General features: G+C 41.2%; 1 protein-coding gene across 1 annotated transcript in view; it reads right to left on the bottom strand.

Annotated features, from left to right (window-relative positions):
• Positions 1-21,108, bottom strand: part of gmps (guanine monophosphate synthase) — a 172,273-nt gene that overhangs the window by 108,169 nt on the left and 42,996 nt on the right. The window contains exon 2 of the mRNA XM_060924180.1: positions 2,355-2,533. Coding sequence (XP_060780163.1) covers positions 2,355-2,533 — 179 coding nt within the window. The remainder of the gene's footprint in view (positions 1-2,354; positions 2,534-21,108) is intronic.

Raw genomic sequence — 21,108 nt, 5'->3', positions numbered from 1 at the left:
TCGGTTTTGAAAATTGGTGAAAAAACGTTTGTGCAAATGGATCGCGGGCGGATAGTGGTTTTGTGAGGCGGTTGCGGATGAAAAAATAACCCATCCATGCATCTCTAGTAGCTAGGCCTATGTGCACTGTATGTACCGGTACATGTGTAGTGCATTCTACGGATATACATGATGTATGATTGCGTTCTACTACTACAGCATAATCTGTACAATGTCATGGACTATTCAAGCACTGTGTATTATGGGCAAACTGAAACAATAGTATCAGCCGAAATCTTGATGGCTGCTTTTTTAGATTTCAGTCCACCCCTAGGCCTATGCCTGGCCCCATGCCTGGCCCCAGTTCAACTCCAGAGACTGAGAGTAGGCCTTCTCCAGTACTCAGCACTGATCCAGCAGAGGATATGGTGGTACTACAAGACAGACCAGCACAAGGAAGCTCAGGCCAGCGCTCGAAACTAACGGTGTCCCGACGTCCCGGGGACCATAAAAAATGTCATCAGGACACAAAATTATCATATCTGGGACAATCCCGGGACAATGGAAAAAAATAGATCTAGAAAAAAAGTTCGACATTAATATTATTTACAAAGCCGTAACACATACGTAGACATTCACCTAATTTGTCAATTTTAAAACGTTAACAGCGAAAAATACATAGTAGCTACACTTTCGATGCACCTGCATCCGTAGGCTACAGAGCAGCGCATTCTGTTCTAGAATCTTCGGCCGGAGTCCGCATTATATGGACTTGGAATGGAATTGCTACCGCACACGCTGCGCCGACTCTTGCCAGAACAAAAATGCTGAAGTGGTTGAAGCGGACCGACCGCGGGGAAGAAACTGAAAGCCCAGACATAACGTCTCCGGGACCTTCAGGATCCAAAGTGTCATCGCCTGGTCTGCAGGCAACGCTAGCAACTGAATGAACTTAATGAACACTGTTAGACACGTTATAAAATACAACAGGAATGATGTGGATGATATTGACGGAAGATACCGTTCAACAGAATAAGTGAGTTTTCTTGGTGTCTTTCTAGTTCAGAAAGTTTAGTCAGTCAGCAGCACAGCTAGGCTCGGACCTGCCACTATGCTGATGGTGCTAACATTTACACCCACGTTTCGGCAGCGAAAGTTCATAAAATGGATAACGGAAAGTTCATAAAAATGGATAACGGAAAGTTCATAAAAATGGATAACGGTAATGGATAACGGAAAGTTCATAAAAATGGATAACGGTAATGGATAACGGAAAGTTCATAAAAATGGATAACGGTAATGTTGAAAATGATAAGTTGGCCTTATAAGTGCCAACAGATATTCAAGGTATAAGTAGATGAAATGAACATAAAAGGAGTCTTATTTTCAACTAAAGTGTACTGCAGATGTAGGGAGTTGAAACATTTTCTGAATGACCTAGTTGGCCCCTTTAAATAAACGGGTATCTATTCATACAGTGAGATCGCCAAAGTTTAATAAACTGAAAATGCAATAACTAATTTTGAAGTAGATGATGTATAGGACATGTGTCGCTTGTGTCTTGTGACTTATTGTAAAAATGATATAAAGGGTTCAAAATCGCATATAATAGTAACTTCATATGATAATATTAACCACTGGTTATTTCAGAGAGGAAAAAAATGGGGACACTATTGCTTCCATTCGGGACAATACAACACAGAATTCGGGACCACTGGGGGACACAAAGAAAAAAAGTTAATTTCAAGCCCTGGCTCAGGCTCTTCTGCAATGGATGGGAAGATCAGGATTACAGCATTTCTTTGTCAAAAACTTGGCATAGATTTGAAGGAGCTGCTTACTGCTGACATTGTATCTCATCCTGAGTTCATAAAGAAACTTGTGAATAAGCAAGATCTTTTTTTAATACAGAAAAATCAACATTTTATTTCGTACACTTTGGAGAGGGGGGCTGGTTAAAAAGTGTACGTTTTGTACACTCATGAAAACGTTGACAATTGTGAACGGCCCCCAACAAGACTGCAAAAGATCGCCATTTTTAAGCGACGAGAAACAGCAGCTGTATAAATGCGAAGTCAGCCATTATTATTATGATTATTGTTGCTGCTGCTGCTTCTTCCGTGTTGTTTTTGCTTCGATATTCGCGCCAAGGTTTATGCAAACGTAGCGCCGTAACTGATGTATACATTTGATACGTCATCTATGTTCTATTCTGAATAAAATATGGAATTTTGAAACTTCCACAGCATTGCATTCCGTTTTTATTTACAATTTGTACTTTGTCCCAACATTTTTGGAATCGGGGTTGTACACTTACAGCTGCCTCACGTGGAATTTTCCGTATTTCACAAAACGGTTAAACCGTTTCGCCTCACCTGAAGCCCTGCTCTCTGATGGCGAAGGCGGGCGTCTCGAGTGGCAGGATCTCGGACTGAACGAACAGCTCCCTCACTCGCCTGTCGATCACTTTTCCATACTGCGCCCCGGCGTCCAGGATCACCACGGCCCCGTCGTAGTCCTGCAACCCGTCTGTCGGCTCGCCACCGATATCCAGCTTGAAAAAAAAAACACACACAAATAAATACACTTACAATAACCTTGTGTTAAACTAAACAGGAAGAGCTGACATTCATTAAGTCTCATGATTCAGATGCAGCTAATCTGCGTGACTACAGACCGATGCAGAGGTCAGATGATGGACGCGTGCCTCGTATCAGGGACGAATCTATTTCGATCTATTACGTGATCCTGACTACAGACATGCACCATCCAGCAACTGCTGGCAGCAGAAACAAACAAACAATCACCACAACATGCTGAAAAATTCTTCTCCTTCTGCAAAACGTGAGTCAGAAATCTATATTCTCCTCTGCTTTAGGTGCTCGAAGCATAAATTTAAAAACACTGGAACAAGTAATTACAGTGGTGCTTGAAAGTTTGTGAACCCTTTAGAATTTTCTATATTTCTGCATAAATATGACCGAAAACATCATCAGATTTTCACACAAGTCCTAAAAGTAGATAAAGAGAACCCAGTTAAACAAATGAGACAAAAATATTATACTTGGTCATTTATTTATTGAGGAAAAGGATCCAATATTACATATCTGTGAGTGGCAAAAGTATGTGAGCCTTTGTTTTCAGTATCTGGTGCGACCCCCTTGTGCAGCAATAACTGCAACTAAACGTTTGCGGTAACTGTTGATCAGTCCTGCACACCGGCTTGGAGGAATTTTAGCCCGTTCCTCCGTACAGAACAGCTTCAACTCTGGGATGTTGGTGGGTTTCCTCACATGAACTGCTCGCTTCAGGTCCTTCCACAACATTTCCATTGGATTAAGGTCAGGACTTTGACTTGGCCATTCCAAAACATTAACTTTATTCTTCTTTAACCATTCTTTGGTAGAACGACTTGTGTGCTTAGGGTCGTTGTCTTACTGCATGACCCACCTTCTCTTGAGATTCAGTTCATGGACAGATGTCCTGACATTTTCCTTTAGAATTCGCTGGTATAATTCAGAATTCATTGTTCCATCAATGATGGCAAGCCGTCCTGGCCCAGATGCAGCAAAACAGGCCCAAACCATGATACTACCACCACCATGTTTCACAGATGGGATAAGGTTCTTATGCTGGAATGCAGTGTTGTCCTTTCTCCAAACATAACGCTTCTCATTTAAACCAAAAAGTTATATTTTGGTCTCATCCATCCACAAAACATTTTTCCAATAGCCTTCTGGCTTGTCCACGTGATCTTTAGCAAACTGCAAATGAGCAGCAATGTTCTTTTTGGAGAGCAGTGGCTTTCTCCTTGCAACCCTGCCATGCACACCATTGTTGTTCAGTGTTCTCCTGATGGTGGACTCATGAACATTAGCCAATGTGAGAGAGGCCTTCAGTTGCTTAGAAGTTACCCTGGGGTCCTTTGTGACCTCGCCGACTATTACATGCTTTGCTCTTGGAGTGATCTTTGTTGGTCGACCACTCCTGGGGAGGGTAACAACGGTCTTGAATTTCCTCCATTTGTACACAATCTGTCTGACTGTGGATTGGTGGAGTCCAAACTCTTTAGAGATGGTTTTGTAACCTTTTCCAGCCTGATGAGCATCAACAATGCTTTTTCTGAGATCCTCAGAAATTTCCTTTGTTCGTGCCATGATGCACTTCCACAAACATGTGTTGTGAAGATCAGACTTTGATAGATCCCTGTTCTTTAAATAAAACAGGGTGCCCACTCACACCTGATTCTCATCCCATTGATTGAAAACACCGGACTCGAATTTCACCTTCAAATTAACTGCTAATCCTAGAGGTTCACATACTTTTGCCACTCACAGATATGTAATATTGGATCATTTTCCTCAATAAATAAATGAGCGAGTATAATATTTTTGTCTCATTTGTTTAACTGGGTTCTCTTTATCTACTTTTAGCACTTGTGTGAAAATCTGATGATGTTTTAGGTCATATTTATGCAGAAATATAGAAAATTCTAAACGGTTCATGAATTTTCAAGCACCACTGTGTCTCCAGGATGTATAATGTCTGATCCAGAAAAGGTGCAGGAGATCAAACTGGTCTCGTTGTTCCTCCAATATTCTCAGTCTCTAACAGATAGGTGTGAATGATTTCCACATATTCGCAAAGCTCCACCCCCAGGATCTACACTACCGTTCAAAAGTTTGGGGTCACTTTGAAATGTCCTTATTTTTGAAAGAAAAGCACTGTTCTTTTCAATGAAGATCACTTTAAACTAATCAGAAATCCACTCTATACATTGCTAATGTGGTAAATGACTATTCTAGCTGCAAATGTGTGGTTTTTGGTGCAATATCTCCATAGGTGTATAGAGGCCCATTTCCAGCAACTCTCACTCCAGTGTTCTAATGGTACAATGTGTTTGCTCATTGCCTCAGAAGGCTAATGGATGATTAGAAAACCCTTGTACAATCATGTTAGCACAGCTGAAAACAGTTGAGCTCTTTAGAGAAGCTATAAAACTGACCTTCCTTTGAGCAGATTGAGTTTCTGGAGCATCACATTTGTGGGGTCGATTAAATGCTCAAAATGGCCAGAAAAATGGCTCGACTATATTTTCTATTCATTTTACAACTTATGGTGGGAAATAAAAGTGTGACTTTTCATGGAAAACACAAAATTGTCTGGGTGACCCCAAACTTTTGAACGGTAGTGTACTTTGGCACAGAGTGTACTGTAGTGTCGAGAAAACGATTGACAGGAGTCGCATCCAAATACAAACAACCGTTCTGGATTAGAGGTCAGTTTCTCAGACACTTTAACTTTTGCTATGGTCACGGCTTAACCCACTGATTTTTTTTTTTAAATCATCTTCCAGGTTATTTGTACAAGCATAGAATTAAAAAACAAACAAACAATAAAACACAAACAATTGTTGCACCTTTAATGAATTATTCAATCAAATGTAAACACTTTGACGCTACCTTTTTTTTATTAAATAATCCCCTGCACCCAACATATGAAGACAGGGTTTCTGCAGGCTTGAACAAGTTCAATTTAAGACTTAAGACCATACCAGGCTAAATTTAAGACTTAAGCCCACTTTACACGGGGACGGTCTGAAACAAAAACGCAGAAGTTCGTTTTCGTTCTCACTTTTTTCCGCGTCTACACGACCGTTTTCAAGGAGGAAATCTGCGTCTATACAGTGACGCATAAATGTGTGGAATTCAATTGGATGTGCATGCCAGGCGGCTAGGTGGTGCTGTGAAAGACCTCCGCTATGTCTGCACGCATGCGCAACGTCTTCCGTCTTGTCTGATCTGCACATCTGCGCCGCGAAAACTTTGACTACTCTGGCTATGGTAAGTAAGAAAGTAAGTAGAAAAGTAAGAGCATACTATACCCGCCTCTGTTCATTAACGGTATATGTGCAGATTCGGTATAGATGTTCGAAGGACTCCTGGACGTTTATTAAAGCTGCCAGAGCAGCTTGAAGGTCCGTTGGATCGATGTAATCAGACATGCTCTTACTTTTTTACTTACTTTCTTACTTCCCGGGCTGGCATGTACAGTATATGACACATGTATGACGTAAACGCGTACCCGACGTGAGCAGATCCGAGCAGAGTTTCGCGTAATGGGTAGTTTAGACGGATATGCAACGGGGGCTGTTTTTAACTTATCCACTCTGGAAGGCGTTTTCAATTTTTTCCGTTTTTCAGCCTCGGAAACGCCGTCCCCGTGTAGACGAAAGGCACTTCCGATAAAATATGTGGCAGATCACAGAATCCAGGGACACGTGTCGGCCCGGGGGCATTTTGAGTTATTGACAGATTCAGAAAGTCCAGTTTCTAAGCTTTCCAATGATGCCTTCCATGTGGAGATCTGACAATATTTGAAGAATGTGTGGCCTTTTGAAAGTGTATACCTCTTAAAACAGAAAAGGGAGAAAATCGCCCTCAAAGTTTTCCATCTCAGCTACTCTGGGTGTAGGGCGGGCACATAATGCTGCTCATTTGCATGAGATTAAGGAAAGCCCCACCCCCTACGAGCTAGCACGATGCTACTTTCATGTAAACAAAGATCACCACGTCAATTTTCCTTCCATGCAAAGTATGCCCAACACAATTATGAAGTGCAAAAATAAGTCCTAAAGTTTACTTTAACGCTTTGTGGTTGAAAAATGACTCACACCATAAGAAAGAAAGATAGCACGATGATGACACAACTAACACAACGCTAGTTTCATGTAAAGCCTCGGTCACGACCGGCCGTACGGTATGTACTCCTACAGACGGTCTACATGCAAAAAACGCAAGAAACACACAGAGCGCGCATGTGATGTGCTGATTTTCGAGCCGCAGACCGGCCGCAGAGGTTCTTTGTCATGTCAAACAAACTCTACGGGCGCTTACGTTTTTTTCAGGTTGCAAGACAAACTTGCAGCCAACGTGCGTCTTTCTCCATGAACAAAAAAAAAAAAAAAACGCAGCGATTTGGGAAACGCCAAAAATCACACGGCCAAAAAATCGTACGTCCGGTTGTGACCTAGGCTTAACCAAACCACAACACTCTCCATTACATGCAAAAATAACCACACAGCCTTAGATTAATAAACTCACCCCATCAGAAAGAGAAACGGCGCCTTGCGCACACCAATGCCTCCGATGGAATGTAATCCTAGATTCCTTTTGGTTGGGTTTTTTTTTTGCTAGAAATGGTTATCTCCGATGTAAATACCGTGTGTCTGTTTGCTTCGCGGTGTTTCAGCTCCCCTGCGCTCTCTTTAGTAACTCATTCCATAGTGAAATCACATGCCTGTATGCAGCTTAAGTAGCCACGAGCTCAGCTCGTATCATACAGCTGATTCGCGAAAAAAAACAAATGACTTAAATCATCATGTGAATGTCCCATATGGTAATTTACCCACACCCCCCAGCAGGCTACAGTCCTGACAAAAACGAGACAATTTGCAACAAAAAAATGTATGCTTTTCCAACAAAACAATCTATTATCTGAAATACTGATTGCATTCTTCAAGATCTCAACTTGCACATGATGGAAAAAAACAAAAATCACAAATTTCGAAAAAAAAAAAAATGCTTCTTTTGCGATTATCTCAGATTCGTTTCAGCCGACATGTGTCCCTGGATTCGGTGAGGGGTCACATATTTAGTCGTTTTTACCCGACAGCGTCCTCGTGTAAACGGGCCCTTATGCCGCACAAAAAAAAAAAAAAATTGGGAGAGCCTGAATTACTTTCAAAATAAAATTTATCATCATTCACCAATGAACTCATTACATCCCTAGGGTGCACTCTTGCATTAATGAGGAACTAAGTTGCAGTGGAGCCAAAGACATCCTGCAAATCACTTGAGGATGAGGCGTTCGATTCCGTACGGTTTGCGTGTTGTAGCGTTACAGTTCGCACGGAGTTAGCCGATACACCGTCTCGAGATGCGCTTGGACCGGACAACGGTGAACAAAATTGAGTGACGGCATGCGATTGTTGCAGACTTTTATGGGCAGCCCGTGCTTCTCCGCTTTCGCGTGCGATTCCGGTGCCTTTACGCCCAGGGTGCAGAGTTTGAGTGTTCTTTTGCACAATGTGCAGTACGCCTCAAACGGATTTTGTTTGTTTGGTACACGTTTTAACCAGTCTACAAAATCATTGCGTTCAAGCCAGCAGTCGTTAAAGATCTGATGACACGTTTTTGACATCTTTGGCGATGTTTTATAACAAAGTAATTCCCGATGATCCATATATTAATTCACGAAGGCGCCTATTTTACAAGTTATGATAAAAAACGCTAGCCTGGCAAGCCAGAATAAATGTGAATATTTAGTCTGGCGTCGCTCGTAGACATTTCCGACGGGGGTGGGAGGAACAAACCGCTGTCTTTCAAACTGTCTCTGTGCGTATAGGCCAACGCTCTGACCAATCAGCGCAACAGTGACTGTGACGTAGTCAGAGCGACAGAAAGCAGTGGGGGAGGCCTTGAAATAAATAATTTTTCAAAATGCGTATTAATTAATAAACAGATTCTAGATATTAAGAAGTTTGGAGATAAGGACTACAAGTTTGGAGTCTGTACCACATACACATTTTTTTCCAAGTGTTTTTCAAGGGTTTGCTTAAACTGTTTTTGAGAGTTTTTATTTAGTGGTGTTTGGTGAAATAATTTCCCTTAAATTTAAAATAACGGGAAAATAAGAAACAATCAAAAAGTAATGTTTCAAAGCTGTTTATTAATTCTTCGTACTGCACAAACTAGCCCCATCCTTTTGGCTACGAGCGGAGCCAGCTGGTAGATCAGACTTTTGCCATAGCCGGTCGGCAAAACAGCGAAAACGTCCTTCTTGAAAAGGAATGAGCGGAGAGCCTCTTCCTGCTCATGTTTCAACGAAAACTCCAAGTCTAATTCTTCTAAAACTGATTCCAAAGCGGAGTCAAACGCACGCTGTTCACTAGCCGTAGCCATCTTTCCTGTTGCGCTTTCTCCAGCATCGCGCAGCCTTGTCGTCACTCCTGCAAAAGCCCGCCCAAAGAATCCAAACAAAAACCTTGCGTTGTGATTGGCGGGCACGATTTGATGCCCGGGGTGTTTTTGTTTATATGGTGCGAGGCTAGACCCACTCGCTAGGCAAAAATATTTTTGGCCGCTAGGCAGGTGGGTCTAGTTTACTAGGCTACCATTTTGCTACAAACCATGACAATCTCCCTCGCTTCTTTTATGGTGATGATACACGGGGCAACTTTTTGGGCAATGTTGCCGAGCAATGTTGCTGGGCAATTGCGTTTTGACTCTTTTCTATTGAGATTGGGCAACATTGTTTCTTTCTGAATGGTTTTGGTAATCTCTGGCAACTTTTTGAGATAAGCCAATCAGAATGCGAGTATCGAGTCATGTGACCTCCGGTGAGGTTCGGATCAGAAATTTCAAACAAATATGGCGGCCGCTCAGTGTCAGTGGAGTGAAGAGATGGAGAGACTCCTCATCTGTTTTTACGCCAGTAAGTTGTTATTGGGCAATTCCATGTAAATGTCAACCTCACCATGCAAAAATAAAGCAACATGTAATACATCAAAACCACTCCCAGAGATATCACCTAGGCCTGTATTTTACAGATGTGAATAAGTTGAACCAATTTGTCACAAGAATTGTTCCCTTCGCCTTATTATGTCAGTCTTTCTTTCTTATAATGTAAAACCCAAGCTAAAATCAACTTTGATCATGTACAATTCTATATTATTGCCACAAGCCACAGAAATGTATGCTAAAATCCACAAAACAGCAAAACAATAGCCATCCTAAATATTATTTAAGAACTTTGATAGTTTTAGCTGATATTTAGAGAGTTTTTCAAAGGGTTATGGTGGTTAAATTGCTGATTTTCTAAACATATGCCATGTCTATTTCAGACGCGTCACATCCATAACGGAATTTCGTCACATCCATAACGCTGACTTTTCCTTCCGGAACTCTGCATGAAATACAAAATATTTTAAACAAAGATTTTTTTTATATTCACCTTGGACCCCTCTATCAAATGGATATCTCCATTTCGACATTAGGTTTACAATTTCACAGAGTTTGATAAAAATGTACAGTCACCCAAGAAAAGTGATACTTTTTCTGTCACGTCCATAACGCATCTTTTATTGGCGTTTTCTGGCATGCCCTAGATGTACTATGGGAATTGTTCTTGTTCTAGCACTTCTCCAGTATGGTACAGCCTTAAAATATGCAACACCTGTTTAAATACTGGGAGACAATAAAACATGCACTGGGTCATTTGTTGCCATTTTGAGTTCAAGTGTCACGTCCATAACACTGGAATTGCTCTATTTTAATATTCTATATGGAAGAATTTACCTCACCAAAGCTCTAAAAAACAACAGACAGCTTGATTAAATGGTCACAGCAAAAATTAAGACATTGATTTTTTTTAGCTAACTGTAAACTGCCGTTGCCAACTGTTGTTGCCCATTGTTAGTTGCCCTGAAAAGTTGCCCTGTGTCTCACCTAGTTGCCCGTTGCCAGCAACATTGCTCGGAAACATTGCCCAAAAAGTTGCCCCGTGTATCATCACCATTAGGCTCTACTGTCCAAATGCGCGCGTGCCATGCCCTGTGCATCACCATGCCAACCGAGCTGGACGCCGGATTCCACTGTGTCTCATTTGTAGTTTGCAGTGTAGCCTACTGATACTAAGTAGGCCTAGCCTATATGACTAATTATGAACATCAACGCATTTAACAAAAAAAAAAGCGAATGGGGTAAATGGACGCAAGGATTTAAGACTTCACAAAATTACATTTAAGACCTACAATGCAAAATATGCTCGTATTTTAGACTTTTTAAAGGCCTTGAATTAGGATTATCAAATTTTAGACTTTTTAAGACTCCGCGGAAACCCTGGAAGAAAACCGTTTGTTAGAAAATTGCACAACATTCTCTAAGAGCAGGTTTGGTAAGATTTATTTTTAATCTTCTGTAAATTAGGAGGGAAGCCATGGCTTAATGGTTAGAGAAATAACTTTGGGACCAAAAGGTTGCTGGTTCGATTCCCTGGACTTGCAGGACTGGCTGAAGTGCCCTTGAGCATGGCACCTGACCCCCAACTGCTCCGGAAAGTGTGGTGGCGTACCTGGTGTCCGATTAGCCAAAGAAAAACTGATGATGTGATGATCAGTTCAGGCAGGGAACCTGGCCAGAATAATAACGTAAATTTGCATGTTTTAAATATTTATTGGCAGAAATTTAACCCCTTCTCTTTGATTTATATTATCAGTTTTTTTTTTTTGAGTCAACAGGGTTTCTGGTCTTTCTTGAGCACAGGGAAACATGCTGGTGGTAAATCACTCTCTTGCACGCACACACTCCAGAAGCAGGTGATTACGGAGCCCCATTCAGTCCTCGAAAAACAAACAATCTCCCAGTCTGACTTCCCCAATGGGCGAGCAACACCCAAAACGTACTCGCCCGAAAAACAATTCCACTCGCCCAGAGCTTTATTTCATTTTGGAAAGGACAGAATGCAATCGATGGTTTTTTTTTTTAAAATACTGTAGATGAAGCATAATTATGAAAAATCCACAAAACCATCACACCAATACGGGTCCGTCTCAGAAACCGCTCTCTCATTTACGACATTCTGGTCAAAAAATAAATTTTCTAATTTTACTTTTTTTTTTTGCATTTACCGAACACTCAATGTTTCTTTTGTCATGTTTAATAAGAATAAAGATAGTATCTTGCTTTATCTGGCCTCCACTGGGGAAATTTTTTTGATTGCAATTCAAATGCTTTTGTAAAATTGATTTCCATATAAAATTGAATTTATTTATTTATTTCGAACATGTATAAAAAAATGTATGTAACTATTTGTACATACAAAAGAACGAACATGAGAAAGTGACAAAAAAAAATTAATAAATAAAATACATAAAGAGCTCAGACATTACAATACACCGCACATTGTTCGAAAAAGGAGTGGGAAGAAGTACTTTTTTTTTTAATTTCCCACTCCTTTTTAACTACCCCGAAATCCAAACTTCATTAATACACCTAAAAAAATATATACCATACATACACTTCATAAATATCTATATTATTACAAAAATAGATATATACTACACACCATATATATACACACACACTTCCTATATAAATATTTAATTGCAAAATAAATATATACTACATTCCATATATACACTTCACAAATATCTATATAAATATATAATTACAAAAAATATATATACACTATATACCATATATACACTTCATAAATATCTATATAAATATATAATTACAAAAATATATATATATGCTACATTCCATATATACACTTCACAAATATCTATATCAGGCTTTCGTCTCAACGGGGGAACAGGGGCGCTGCGCCCTCTTACTCTCGGCGTGCGCCCCCTTACCGACTCCGTGAAAACATCCCAGCAACACTATGTGACAATGTGTCTGATCATCAAATACGTTATAATTGCTCCAAAAATATTCCAATCATAGTAGATACACCGCCAGACGGTGCAAAAACAATCCGAATTGGCGTTTTCCAGACTGAGGCGCCATGTTGTTTAGTTGTTTACTTGTCGCGGCTGCTCTCGCGAGATTTGACATGGGTTACATACAAGGTCAGCTGACTTGTAGCGTGAGATTTTTCGAGACTGAATGACCTTTCACCCACCGGCGCGGGAGCTTTTGACAGAAGTAGTTCGTGAGTTGTTTTTGTTGACACTTGGGCATTTAAAGATGTCATCCCGCGGCACGAAGCGGAAGAAAGCCAAAGGCTGTCCGGGGCAGAAGATGATTACTTCTTTCTTTTTCAATGTTGACAGACAATTTGTTACAATTTCCCTCTCAGATAGCCTCAGAATGTCCCATTGGAGCATTTTTCAAAGGCTTCGCACGGCGGAGTGGTTCGACGGACAACTGGCACCATCTCCCCCCCCCCCGCTTCGCTCCCTCGCCATGGTGAACGCCCTCACACTAAATTTTTCTAGAAAAAACCCTGTATATAAATATATAATTACAAAAAATATATATACTATATACCATATATACACTTCATAAAGATCTATATAAATATATAATTACAAAAATAAATATCGACTACATACCTATCCCTGTAAATATAAATATATAAACTATCCCCATAAATAACTCCATCATGAAGAATTAAAGCCCCTCCTTCACAGAGGAGTGAAAATATTGAATAAATTTCCTCTTTTTGATTGCTTGGGTTAAAAATGCCAAGTTATGATGACTGAATTGATTATTCACTTAAATATGAATAATATGATACAGTTTGGGTGTTTGATATGGCGAAATAGGACACGATGGAAAAATCAAGAACACACCGGAAAGATGAGAATAACGGCGGTGGTAAAAGAACAGCGACTGTACCGGCTGAAGGTCGCGCGGGTCTCTGCTGCGGCGCGCGAACAACGGGACATCACTACCGCACCGGACGGAGCGTGAGGCGGGGGCGGGGCAAAATGACTGGCCGTAGATTCTATCAAAAGTTTGATCTAAATTGACCGTGGTTGCAAAATATTGGCCAAAAATACGCAAACACTACGAAATATGAAAGCAAGATGAAAAAGAAACATTCTATTGCCTTATACTGCAAAACTAAAACAAAATAAAACCGTCAAAACTCGCCTTTTCAGTGATAACGCCCGAACAGATCACCCGCGTAACAGAGAGACCGCAAACAGAAGCACGATCAACTTCTAACTCTTGGAGTGGAAAATTCCATTCTACACATGCAAATTGTTAACGTGTGTCCTTCCCCGCACACAAATAACACGCTACGGTAAAAAATAGACCATGACTCATTTTATAGCTCAGAAATTCATACAAGACCAGCTACCATCGGAACATATTCTGTAAGAAACATATTCTATACCTAACTTTCAGCTTTCGTTTTAAAAAACAAAATCGCAGATTTATAACTAAATTTTTATACGGCGTAGTGATTAAGTTTAGAGATGAAAGTGGAGCAAAGAAAAAAATCCTGAACTTCTGAAAGTCAAACTAAGTTTAGGGGGGCAACGTCCCCTGAAAAAATGTTAATAACCTAACACGCAAACCCCTGCATTCTAGTGCATTTTATTGCTTATTTTCACTAAAACAAGTTATACCTTTTAAGCCTTTTTCTTTCATGTACATTAATGATGAACATGTCAAAAAGATCACATTTAATTCCCCGAGTTAATGAGTAATTTTCAGGAGTGCGTTTAGAAAGCGCGGTGATTTTCCTGCTCCACAGTTCATTACTCTGAAAAATATCAGACAGTTGAAGGTAAACTCAGCAAAATCCCAAACCAGTGCTGTTAAAAAGTAAAGGTCTGTAAGGGTCTCTGCATGCTCTTGCGACAAGGCTTTCGCAGATAGCTTTTCGCAGGCAGTTGTAATTTATCGTTGAGCGGGGAGTAATAGGCGTGCGCGATGTTATTCACCGCCACAACGCAAGCGGGCGCGAAGTCGCTAGGAGTAGTTGGTGGGTGTGGTTAGTGGAGTGTTTATCCTCCGGTTACTTATAATGACTAGAACTGGAGTCGTATAGATGTACGTACTTCCTCACTTCCTCGATCAACCGCTCTTCGTGCTGCTCCATCTTCGCTCGTGTTTTTAAAAATGCCGGTCGTGAAAACAAACCAAACCGGGAAAGTAGGGAAGCGGAAGTGCGTGTACAGCGGATGTAGAGTGGACCAATCAGAGCCTTCTTGTCTGCGAGGCTTCTGCGGTGGTCACAATTTTTGGGAGGTGCGCGCAGACTGTCTGCGAAGGGGGGGGGGGGGGGGGGGGGGGGCTACGCAGACGCCATCTGCGACGCCATCTGCGAGGACTGGGTTGTCAGCATAAATTGACCTTCTGAGTTTCTAAAGCTTTCAGGTTTCAATGTCGGGGACGTTGAGCCTCGTTTATCAATCTTTTAGTCGAGTTGTGCGTTTGCAGAAGCTAAAGTGAACTAAACATTTACAATTCAGATTTATGCGAGTTGAAGCCGATTGTTTGCATTAGTTCGTATTGTCTGTAAATTTAAACACCAATGAATACCAAATTTCTCATGGAAATCAGGGGCGTAGTGAGGATTTTTCAGGTGTGTGTGTGTGTGTGTGTGTGTCACACACTGACTGGCAGCCTGAGTGCATTATGTAACAAAAAATAAATTCCCATTGCTAGTTTTAGGCAGCTTAGAAACTGGCTCTTCCATTATCGCTGTTTCTTCCACGTTTTCTTGACGTTGTGTTCTAGAAACGGCACTAAAACTTCGCTTCGAAATCACAAAACGCAACTTTGATGGGGAAAAATATATATAATAAATTGCTGACCGGGGCGGCACGGTGGTGTAGTGGTTAGCGCTGTCGCCTCACAGCAAGAAGGTCCTGGGTTCGAGCCCCGGGGCCGGCGAGGGCCTTTCTGTGTGGAGTTTGCATGTTCTCCCCGTGTCTGCGTGGGTTTCCTCCGGGTGCTCCGGTTTCCCCCACAGTCCAAAGACATGCAGGTTAGGTTAACTGGTGACTCTAAATTGACCGTAGGTGTGAATGTGAGTGTGAATGGTTGTCTGTGTCTATGTGTCAGCCCTGTGATGACCTGGCGACTTGTCCAGGGTGTACCCCGCCTTTCGCCCGTAGTCAGCTGGGATAGGCTCCAGCTTGCCTGCGACCCTGTAGAAGGATAAAGCGGCTAGAGATAATGAGATGAGATGAGAAATTGCTGACCTCTCTTCACGTCGAAAGAAGAAGGAAAGTTTTGCTTGTTTTGACGGCGAATTATTAACACAAGAGAAAATACTCGTAATTCGCAACTAAATAGACTGCAGCGACACTGGCAGCTTGAACACGCTTTCTAGTGCGCTTGTGCAGAACGGTGTCAGTCCTGCGCGCATTAGCTCGTGCACCTGAAGGCGCGCCTTGGGCACACGCGCCGTTAACAAAGAACACCTGTCTTTAATCAATGAACTATGTTTGGGCTATTTAAGGACCGCGCCCGTGCAAGGACGATGCGAAGTATTACGCCGCGTCAAGGAACGCGAAAAATCCGAAAAATAAATTTCTCCATTCGGGAAACCGGAGACTTTCAAGAGTTTTGTCAAATATCCGGATTTCCGGCTAAATCCAGAAGACTTTCATCTATACAAGTTCCTACTTTTGGTGAGGTCGTGACCTTGACCCTGAGACTTTCCGTTTAGATCAAAACACACGATCGTACTGGTTTTGGGTGCGCGGAAAATGGAGTTACGACAGTGATCAAATATTTTGCACGATGTTTTATTACGGTTATGATTATTCTGTGAGTGCACCAAACCTTAGGTCATTATTAAAAAAATGTTCTGTTGCCGGTCCACCGGCCGGGTGAGTGCCGTTTGTGCGGTTGAACTTTTTTTTTTAACGCCGGTTTTTTGACATTTTTTTCGGGTTCGTAAATCTAAAATCGAACTTGACATTTGCGCATTCCCAGGGCTTTCCACTAAGGCTCATACTAGCCAGCCATGACAAATAAGTAGCCGGGGGGGGGTAAACACAAACTCCTGTGCATGCAGTTCCCAGGATTAAATGTATTTTCCACAGACCATTTACTTATTCACTTTACTCAAATACAAAGTAAAATAGCAGTAAATCTTCTTTCTTTTCTTGCGTATTGCATCATGAGGCGTTCCTGGCTTGTAAATCCCTTATTTTCGGTGCATGACACATTCACGCAGCTGAGCATGCTATGAATTAACAACGACAACGGTCTGCAGTGGCGGCGACACAATTACACACTCAGCGAACATTTCTCCATTTGTGTATGAAAATACACTCCAACCACTCAGTTTGGTTTCATTTACAGCCAGCGGTGTCTTTTGATGCCAGCACGTAATTGAACGAGAGAAGACTGGTTTACCGGAGACAAAATAAGCGTCATCTCTGCTTCTGTTCCCTCCGACGGCCCCGACACACTACTGCCTCCGCCGAGTGCACGCGCGCACACCGCATGTCGGGGCCGCGGATGAGTTACTCTCCCTTGATCAGCGAAGTCGGCGGGGAATTTGTGGTTATTATCAGTACAAACAGCGCGAATCACAACTTAAATGAGTGCGGTTCAGTTTGACATTATTGTCAGTCCGTTAGATAAACATTTAAATTTTATTAAAATCGAAAATTAATATTTAGAGCCTGTGGGCTACAAAAATAATAGTCATTAAAGTAGCCGGCTGGATTTAATTGTGTAGTCGGCTGTATGGCCGGCAGCCGGCGCTTGTGGAAAGCCCTGTCGAATCAGCTCTGCGCATGCGCCGTGCGGCACAATAAAACGGCAGCCACCATGGAGGAAGGCGATCCGGAGTTTTCAAACATTTGCTTAAGTGTGAAATCGCAAAATGGTATTCTAGCGAACAACAAAATAGTAAAGATTCAGAAAAACAAATCATTCAGTGATCATTTTAATAGTGTAATTTGATCCGAACTCGGCCTAACGCTCGATTTAGAACTACAGAAAGTCCGTGTGTCGGACATTTTAAGTATCTTTGTAAAAGTTTTGCAAATGTTGCAGTCAGCATTTAAAATGCTAACTTCAAGTTTTTGTACAAGTTTCAGTTGATTAAACCGTCATATTTTATTAAATGTGTCTGCTTTTGTAATAAAAAAGTACTGAAAGAAAAAGCAAACACAGCATTGCGATTTCTTATCCATCCAATTAAAAAAAAAAAAATCCCTCCCTCCCGACTGAAAAATTTTTTGCTCACCCGGTGGACAGGAAACGGATTTTTTTTAAGGATGGCCTTAGGTGGATAAAGTTACAACTTAAAATACAATTAGTGATAAGTATAGACTTTTCAGTGGACTATAACCTTTTTAAGGGAATGCGATGTCATCAACCGTTTATCATGCCCCAGATCAAGCCGCCATTTCCCCACAAATTTGCAGAATTTTTGCCAAATTCCGAATATTCACATCAAAGATTTAGTTTTATCTGTATTGTTTCTTTGATCATTTTATTTCAAATTAAAACCAACATCACCATTCAAAACCGTATAGTTTACTGACTGAGTATATTTAGTGGGGTTCTCCCACAGCACCCAGTTTCTGAGACAGACCCAGATACGCAGACACATTCAGAAAGAAAGAAGTTCTAGTAGCAGAGGAATGAATAATTGAGGCGATATTAAGCTGCAGTTTTGAATGAATATCATAATACTGGAGCTTTGTTTCTGTTATCAAAGGAACACAGTCCTGTGCAAAATGTCACCGTGGAACCAGAGTGTAGAAATGAACCCACAGTTCGAGAGAGTTCTACCCACACACACACACACACTGAACTTACCAGCAGCATGTGAAACGGAAATAAATCGACTCAGGCAGGAAAAAACTATTTCGGATAAAACTGTAACTGTCCGTTACACGCTGATCAACCTGTGTGACTCAGTTGTGCCTTTTGAATCGAGAATAAATGAAAAGGGAACCGAACATGAACCATTGATTGAAATTATTACTCCAAGAATGATTATAGTTACTATTAGGGCTGGGAATCGATCCAGATTTCCTGGATCGATTCGATTTCGATCTCCTTAGATATTGCTGGATTGACACTTTAAAGTAAAAACTGTCCCTAGAGACCTCTTGCAGTCACGTGACCGGAATGTAAACAGCCGCCATCTTGTTGGTCAAAAACACCGCTGAATACTGCTGCACTCGTGTACAAAATGGATCAATTTCAACCGACGGACTACACGGCTCATTTTTCTAATGAACAGATAACTAGATACATGTCTAAAATAACGACCTACAGATTAGTGACCCTTATCGATTACCGGACGGAGTTTTCACGACCGTGTCGGTGGATATTGAACTGCCAGAGGTGGAATACCCAGACGTGTATGATTACCTCATTAACTTTCCCTCGCTGTTCAGTGGTGAAGCACTGCGTGCTTATAAATCTCTGCACAGTTATCTTTACAGAAATTCAGGATTTGTCAGCGACTCAGATGTGGCATCTTGTAAACAAGAAAATAACAATCCTCATTGGACAAGTAAGTCACTTAAGTATTGAGACCCCGCTGGTCTCGTCCGGAATGTTGTGCATGCGATGGAAATCGCTACAAACCGTCATTTTCTGCTGGAAACCAATGTCCAGTAAGTCCATACGGTTGTAGTGGATATTGAAGTCCGGTACAGACGAACAACACGCAAAAATACACACAAAAAACGTGCACAGGTAGGGAGAGCTTGTAGCCGCAGCATCGCCATCATGCACTGCCATATCCACTATTATAGCTGAATATTTTATATCATCAGTTAGATCAAGTATCAGTAGTCTATCACTATTACTGTATATATGCTATACCTGATAACAGCAATCCATTTTGCACGCCTGTCAGGGTCCTGTGGCAGCCTACTGTCAAGTGGATGTGAGCATCATGGGTTTCCCACACTTGAAAGGGAAGGACTCGGACACAGGATTCCACTCGTCTTACGTTTTATTGATTTTCAGTGGAGTTGACATTGTAGTAGAATTGTATATAGTAGGGTTTTCCAGAAGAAAAGGTAGACGTAGAAGGCGGAAATATGGCGTTTGACCGACAAGGTGGCGTCTGTTTACAATCTGGATCGGATGTGACGTCACATGCAAGTGCTCCATTGACAGGAACAGCCCCATATGTGTTTGTGCATGTATCTGTGTATGTGTAAGAGGGGGACACAGAGAGAGAAGAGTCAAGGGTTTATTTTGGAATGAAAAAAAAAAAAATCCAGGTTTTATTTGAATTCTAAATCAAAACCATGACATTCGGTGGCCCTCTTTTGGTTGAATAAGGCCAAATAAAATAAATAAATAAATAAATAAAAAATAATAGTGTGTTTCCGGTAACCCGACCGATCGAGAATTTCCGCGTCGAAATTGCCGACCGTAAAGTTATTACAAATTTCCCTCGATATTTTAGTGTAAGCGGCGTTGGTTTGTCATAATTTTTTGTTTCAACGCATTCAAGTTGTGAAAGAAACGATAAAAAGTAAAATGTTTCGCCACTTCTATCAGCCCTCCTGCATAAACCGAGCCGAGCCGCCATTTTGAATCCTCATTCAAGGCTGTAATGCAAATTGCTTCCTTTTCAGTATACAAGTGCACTTCCATGGCAGGGAAAAACACTACGTTTTGCCGCCTATGTAGTCCCCTATTTATACAAATAGCAGTCATTCAGGATTCAGCCATGTTTTTGCTCGACCCAAGTTCTACAGTAGGCTAGACTAGGCCGTCTGCTTTTAATGGAAGTAGCCTAGCCTAGGACGTTATTTTCACGTTATTTCTTGATAAGGTGTTTTCACGTTATTACATGAAAATATCATGAAATATCGCTTCCGTAGATCATAACTCGAACTCTCGCGATATTTTTTTTATTCGTTTAAAGATTTAAAACACTTATTTTATGATGATGTGTGGTATAAAGGATTCTGTGCCAAAATACTATTTTGTAAGATGTTTACTTGTGTTAATTTTTTCGAACAAAATAAAAAAAAATTAAGAAAAAAAAAATTTCCTACCTACCGACCTTATTTTAGTATTTCATGTTACCGGAAACACACCATTTTTTTTTTTTTGGGCCTAACGTACCCATGGCAGGGTTTCTGACCACAAAGAAAAAAAAGCACCTCAGCAACCGTGTAAGAAATGATGCTTATTTGCCACTATATTTTACCTCTATGTGGCACGGTTTGCACACTGCTTTTCGTCTCTGTCGTCGTAACGTTGGAATCCAAAGTAATGCCATACATCAGCTTTCAGGCCAGGCGGTGATTTTAGCTGTGCAGCTTCAGCCATCTCGCCTTCTTAAGTTTCGGTTTCGTTTGCCGGCACCCGCTTTTTATAGCGGTCCTTGCGCGGTCGAGAAAATAGTGCCTATAGGCACCTGGAAGAGATCGATCCACACGTTTTTGAATCGATCTCATATTTTTTGAACGTGAATCGATATCGGATCGTGGATCGATCTTTTGAACCCAACCCTGGTTACTATATAACTACAGCTACAACTGGAGCGTGCTGATTCTGTTCATAATTACTGTCCCATCCACTATTAGATAAAATTAAAATAAAATCTTACAATATTGTTTGAAAGTCTAGAGCAAGGCATTTTGTTATTTTACAA

This window comes from Neoarius graeffei, chromosome 6 (assembly GCF_027579695.1).
Source record: "Neoarius graeffei isolate fNeoGra1 chromosome 6, fNeoGra1.pri, whole genome shotgun sequence".
Classification (NCBI taxonomy): domain Eukaryota; kingdom Metazoa; phylum Chordata; class Actinopteri; order Siluriformes; family Ariidae; genus Neoarius; species Neoarius graeffei.
The sequence above is the reverse complement of the archived record's forward strand: the minus strand, read 5'-3'. Positions and strand labels throughout refer to the sequence as shown.